Source organism: Moschus berezovskii, chromosome 25 (genome assembly GCF_049115385.1).
Source record: "Moschus berezovskii isolate FMDL1 chromosome 25, NW_MosBer_1.0, whole genome shotgun sequence".
In the NCBI taxonomy this organism is placed as follows: Eukaryota; Metazoa; Chordata; class Mammalia; order Artiodactyla; family Moschidae; genus Moschus; species Moschus berezovskii.
Genome location: NC_142484.1, coordinates 235,797 through 241,438, shown reverse-complemented (window position 1 = coordinate 241,438; position 5,642 = coordinate 235,797). Strand labels below are relative to the sequence as shown.

The 5,642-nt window shown below is 62.8% G+C and overlaps 2 protein-coding genes across 2 annotated transcripts; both read left to right on the top strand.

Annotated features, from left to right (window-relative positions):
• Positions 1–308: 308 nt before the first annotated feature.
• LOC129548587 (interferon-induced transmembrane protein 2-like) lies at positions 309–1,402 on the top strand. The gene is made up of 2 exons (XM_055415102.2): positions 309–526; positions 1,054–1,402. The coding sequence occupies exons 1-2, from the start codon at positions 341–343 to the stop codon at positions 1,222–1,224; spliced, it is 357 nt and encodes a 118-aa protein (XP_055271077.1). The 5' UTR covers positions 309–340; the 3' UTR covers positions 1,225–1,402.
• Positions 1,403–3,986: 2,584 nt separating this feature from the next.
• Positions 3,987–5,360, top strand: LOC129548586 (interferon-induced transmembrane protein 1-like). The gene is made up of 2 exons (XM_055415101.2): positions 3,987–4,462; positions 5,022–5,360. The coding sequence occupies exons 1-2, from the start codon at positions 4,196–4,198 to the stop codon at positions 5,208–5,210; spliced, it is 456 nt and encodes a 151-aa protein (XP_055271076.2). The 5' UTR covers positions 3,987–4,195; the 3' UTR covers positions 5,211–5,360.
• The last annotated feature ends 282 nt before the right edge of the window (positions 5,361–5,642 follow it).

Sequence of the window (5,642 nt, the reverse complement as noted above, 5' to 3'; positions counted from 1 at the left end):
GCTGTCCCCAAGGTCATGGGACCACCACCGTAAATAGGTCCTGACTTGAATGCCTGGGGCAGAAAGCCAGCTCTTGGACGGCGACCATCCCACCCTGCCTGTGTGTAACCTCTCCATGATTTGTCCACCTTCCCAGTGCCAGGTCAATTCATCCATTTACAAAACAACAGGAAATTGAAGCTTCTGAGGAAGCAGAACTGACGCAAGGTGTGGTTTGGGGCCCACGAAGGACCACCCTCCAGCATCCGGCTCACTCCAAAAGTGGCCAGAGCTCGGCCTCGTGACTCCAGCTCTCAGCCGTCCTCACCGGTGTTCACACCTGCGGCCACCACCCTCAGACATGCTGTCAGGGGAGCAGGAGCTGGCTGTGATGGGGGAACCTGCGGGCTCAGCTCCCGTGAAGAATGCAGTGATCGACATCCAGACTGAGAACCCCGGACGTGATCACATCGTCTGGTCCCTGTTCAACACGCTGTTCATGAACATCTGCTGCCTGGGCTTCGTGGCGTTCGCCTACTCGGTGAAGGTGGGTGGGCACCTGGGAGCATCTCCAAGAAAGTGTGTGTGAGCCTGGAGAGGGCCCTGCCCAGATGGCACCTGGGTTGGGAGCTCCTGTGTGTATTGTTCTGTGTGTGTGTGTTGTGTGTGTGTTGCGTGTATTGTTCTGTGTGTGTGTTCTCTCTGTGTGTGTATTGTGTTTGTGTGTTATGTGTGTTCGTATACCGATGTGCAGGTCATGATGAGGCTGCCGGAGGTTCATGGGAATGACCAGGGTCAACCTTTTATCTCCTGGTGGGATGAGGGGCCAGTGAAGGGGCCTGAGAGGAAGGATGGGTGAGCCCTGGGGCTCCTGGAGAGGCTGACAGTCTGCAGGGACGCAGATGGAGGCCCCGGGAGGGGAAAGGGGTCCATGGGCGCTGGCCTGTTCAGACTCCAGGGAACGGGCAGGGGAGAGTCACCGTTGGGGTGAATGGGCACTGAGGGACCGGCAGGGCAGGGCCTGAGCCACAGGCCTGGCTGTCACCTGGCCCCTCACCACCTCTCCTCCTCCAGTCTAGGGACCGCAAGATGGTCGGCGACATCACTGGGGCCCAGGGCTACGCCTCCACCGCCAAGTGCCTGAACATCTGGGCCCTGGTCCTGGGTCTCCTTCTGATCATCATATTTATCATTGTTTTTGCCACTAGATCAGGGCCAAGTTTCAGTCTGCATTTTAGGATTTAACACATCAAGGAGGCTAGCAGTAACTGCTCATGGCCAACACCAAGACCTGGATTGTCTACAGCAGGCTGGTACCAGCGACGGTGGCCCTGCCCCCCCCGCCCCCCCCATCCCTTCCTGGGGCAGTTTATAGAGACCCAGCTGAAGGCCGGTGAATTCAATAAAGTACACTGACACTCCCCAGCCTGCCTCTGCAGCTCAGCACTCTCCCCGACCCCGCTGTGCTGCTTTGGTTTTGCTGGTTTCTGGCTTCCAGCTGGGAGCAACAGCTGGAGCAGGGTCCCAGGATGGGGGTCCCTCCTTTCCCAAGGCCTGACCCTGATCCAAGGGCATTCTATGTCCGGAACACCCTTGACCCTCAGGATCAGTCGGTTGGCAGGGAGCAGCTGGGCTAGGGTGACTGCAGCAGCCCAGGCTCTCTAGGGAGGGTCTGCTTTTCGTGTCTGGGGTCCCCGTCTCCCTCCACCTGTCGGGAAGGTCCAGCCTGCTGCATCCTGCTGCTGCCTTCTCCAGCTGTCAGGCCCTGTCCTGGCTCCTCCGGAGGGTGCCGGGAGAGCAGTGGCCTGCAAAGGGCAGCTAGAGTGAGGAGCAGCCACCTCAGCACCGCGCGCTCTAGCCCTGACTAAGCCCTGGAGAGGTTAGCCCCCGACGAGGGAGGCAGCCCTTTTCCATCCTCTCAGGGCCTTGGAGGTGCGGGCACTTGGGCAGCCCAAGGCAGACCGCATTCACGAGCCAGGCTGCGGTGGTGGAAGCCCCCCTCACTGATGTCCATCCCCGCTCCCCCCATCCCCATGATCCCCGCCCCTCCCTCTCACTTCACCCTACAACCCCACCCCTCAGAAGTGGCTGGGGGTAGAGGTCCCTGGGCAGGTTGTGGGGGCCCCAGGGGGGTGAGCAGAGGGGGCAGCTCCAGGGAGGGTGTGTCCTGGAGGCGGGGCTGAGCCAGCTGCTTCTCTGGGTCTGGGAAGGACTCTGGAGGAAGGAAGCAGCTAGGGGCCAGCCCAGACCCCCGTCACGGAGGGGCACTCATGCACGACCTGACCCCGGCCTGTGTGCCGCAGGGGACAGGTCAGCAGAGCTCAGGGAGGACGGGCTCCGAGCCACATGGAACTCTTCGTCCCGCTCTGCCACGGCCCCTCCCGGGGGGCCGCACGGTCCCACGTTTCCTGGAGCCCCTTGGGTGCCTGGGCATCTGCACTGTGTCCTGCCTTCTACCCTGACCCCCAGGGCAGAGTGCATAAACCAGAAAACCCACCAAATGTCTGAGCCAGGGCGGAGGCTGGGGCAGCTGCCTGCCCTGCCCCAGGACTGTGCTGGGGAATGTGGGCAAGTGAGCAGAGCAGTGATGCGGTGGCAGGGCTGTGACCTCCCCAGGACCCACGGCAGACAGCTCTGGAGACATTCGCAGATGTGTCCCTCAGGGCACAATAGAGGACAGACAGCCGGAGCCCACCAGCTCAGGAGGCAGGATCGCAGACAAGGGCTGGGGGCAAGATCTCGTCGCCTGGTGACCCCACGCCTTCTGTTGTGACTGGTCTTCAGACCTGACCCCATGGCTGACTGAGAGCAGGGCCCTGGGCAGGGGACGTTGCAGGCACATTGCCCAGACTGTCCTGAGGTGGGGAGGGTGGGGAATAGGTGGGTCCTGGGTAACAGAGTCCAGGGCTTGGGACTCCTAACATCTCAGGAAGTGGGTTCGGGGCCCAGGTCAGTACCTCTAAAGCTGAACGTCACCAGGTGCCCTTTCCCGAGGGGCGCGTGGGCCCTAGTCACACTCGGAGTGGGGCCGGCCCCCGTGGGCACCCGGCCCTGGGAACACAGGTGCGGGAGCAGGCGGTGCTCCCAGTGGCTTCTGGGTAAGAGCCTCGTACACAGGGTGGCTGTGGCGGGACTCTGGAAAGTCTCCGCAGTGCCAACCCCAGCAGGGAGGAAACCTAACCCAACATCCCATCCTGGGAGAGGAGCGGACATTGACCACCTCAGGGCCTTGAGGGTGCGGGGTGCCACCCCCACGACACTCCCATTTTGCTCTCCAGTCTGCCCAAGACCCAGACGGACCTGGAGGAGACTCTGGACGCAGTGGACCAAGCACTAGGAGTCCAGGAGCAGCTGCTACGGCAGACTGTCAGCCTGGCCGGGGGCACCCGGAGGCTGGCCTGGGGGCCTCGCCCCAACGGGACCCAACCAGTGGGCTGGCCTTGCTCCTAACAGGACGGTCCAGGCCTGGCCGTCTCCTCCCACAGCCTCATGCACAGGTGTGGACAGACACGGAACAGCACGTGGCCCTGCGTCTGACAAGAGCAGAGGCCTGGCCACACAGCCGACCCGCCGTGTCCCTGGGAGCGGGCCCAGCCCCAAGCCCGGAGCCATCCCACCAGCTCGCCCGCTCCCCTGGAGCCACCGCGGGTCCCATGAGAAATGAGGGGGACGAGGCAGGCAGGAAGGCCGGGCTGCACGGACACGCAGGCCCAGGCGCCCAGCAGACGTCCCGCTCCTCCAGCCCTTGGGGGACCGTGGGAGGCTCCTTCAGGGCAGGCCACACGGGCTGCTGGGTGGTGACCTGCAACCAGGAAGGACCCAAACTCCGCCTGGAGCGGGGACTCAGGACTGGGGGGTCCGGTGCGGCTGGGGGGCTGGCGGTGGGGGTGGGTATCCTCTGGGGCTAGAGGTGAGGCTGAGTGGGGCTTGGCAGGGGCTCCAAGTGGGGACAAGGATGCTGCAGCAGGCTTGGGCCTGAGACCCCCAGGTTGGGGAAGGGTCCCAGAGCCTGAACACAGCGTGACATGGGAAGCAAGATGGCTGGGGCTGAGCCTGAAGCCCCCTCCACCAGCTCACTTCCTGTAACCTTGGTGTAACAGGATGTGCAGCGGTTCCTCCCACCTCCTAGGACCCGCCCTAAGAAAAACTTCAAGAAACGAAACTACTGGGCAGGCCCTGCCCCCGGCCCCGATGCTCCTGCCTCTATCCAGACCACATGTGCACTGGCTTTGCCTCAGGAAACACACGTCTCGATCCTGCTCATCTGCTTCAGCACTTGGCTCCCTCTAAGCCAGAGATGATCAAGGAGGAGCACGAGGTGGCCGTGCTGGGGGCGGCCCAGAGCCAGGCGCCCGTGACGACCACGGTGATCAACATTCCCAGCGAGACCGCTGTGCCCGACCACATCGTGTGGTCCCTGTTCAACACCATCTTCATGAACTGGTTCTGCCTGGGCTTTGTGGCGTTCGCCTACTCGGTGAAGGTGGGTGGGCACCTGGGGGCGTCGCCAAGGAAGCGTCTGGGAGCCTGGAGAGGCCTCTGCACGGATGGCACGTGGGGTTTGAGCCCCCGTGTGTGCTGTTCTGTGTGCATGTTGTGTGTGTGTGAGAGAGAGTGTGGCTCGGGCGATCACTCCCACTGAGACTCATGGCGAGGCTACCTGGTGCCCACGGGGTGCAGGTGGGGTCTGTGTCTCGCCCAAAGACGGCCTCCTTCCAGCCTCATCAGGGAAGGCACCGCCTTCACGCTCAGCGTCAGGACTTGAGTCTGGGCCAGAAACAAGAAAGGTGCTGAAAGGACACTGACCCCTGGTGGGTGAGGGGCCGGTGAGGGGGCTTGAGAGGAAGGGAGGGTGAGCCCTGGGGCTCCTGGAGAGGCTGCAGACAGAGGCCCCAAGAGGGGAGGGTCTCGCCGGCCACTGTCCCGCTCAGACTGCAGGAACGGGAGTGTGAGAACCCATCGGGGTGACTGGGACCAGCAGGGGAGGGCCTGATCACAGCTCCCGGCTGTCACCTGGCCCCTCACCACCTCTCCGCCTCCAGTCTAGGGACCGGAAGATGGTCGGCGACATCACTGGGGCCCAGAGCTATGCCTCCACCGCCAAGTGCCTGAACATCTGGGCCCTGGTCCTGGGCATCCTTCTGACCATTGGATGGATCGTTCTTCTCATTTTTGTCTACCAGGCAGCCTACCAGATGACTTTGGAGATGATGAAAAGTAGAGGCTACTAGCCACTGTCCGTGGAGGTGGTCCACGGCCTCCACTGTCCTTGGCTGGTGTTGCATCCAAGGCATGGGCCCGCCCCTCCCCCAACCCATAGGCAGCAGTTTGTAGACTCAGATTGTCAACCGTTGAATCAATAAAGTGCCCTTGTCTGTGCAGCTGCTGTGATGTCTCCTGTGGAGGGGACACTGCTGTGAGCCCGGCGGCCTCTGGGGAGCCCAGAGCGGTCAGCTGCGGGCTGACTGAGAAGGCCAGAGCAGAGCTGGTGACTTCACCCTGGTCAACAGGAACCCGCAGAGGAAAGCCCCCTTCCTCCCCTCAAACCCGGCAGGCCCTGCTGAGTGGGAGGGTCTCGCAGACACTGGGGACCCTGGGACACTGTTGGGAGCCTGGGATGCAGATGGCGAGATGGGGCCCCTCCTAGCCCAATGTGGGGAGAA

Excerpts from the sequence above, each read along its gene's own strand:
- LOC129548587 (XM_055415102.2), top strand. The coding sequence starts at position 341 with ATGCTGTCAGGGGAGCAGGAGCTGGCTGTGATGGGGGAACCTGCGGGC. Across the intron at positions 527-1,053 it reads CGTTCGCCTACTCGGTGAAG|TCTAGGGACCGCAAGATGGT; the intron begins GTGGGTGGGCAC and ends CTCCTCCTCCAG.
- LOC129548586 (XM_055415101.2), top strand. The coding sequence starts at position 4,196 with ATGTGCACTGGCTTTGCCTCAGGAAACACACGTCTCGATCCTGCTCAT. Across the intron at positions 4,463-5,021 it reads CGTTCGCCTACTCGGTGAAG|TCTAGGGACCGGAAGATGGT; the intron begins GTGGGTGGGCAC and ends CTCCGCCTCCAG.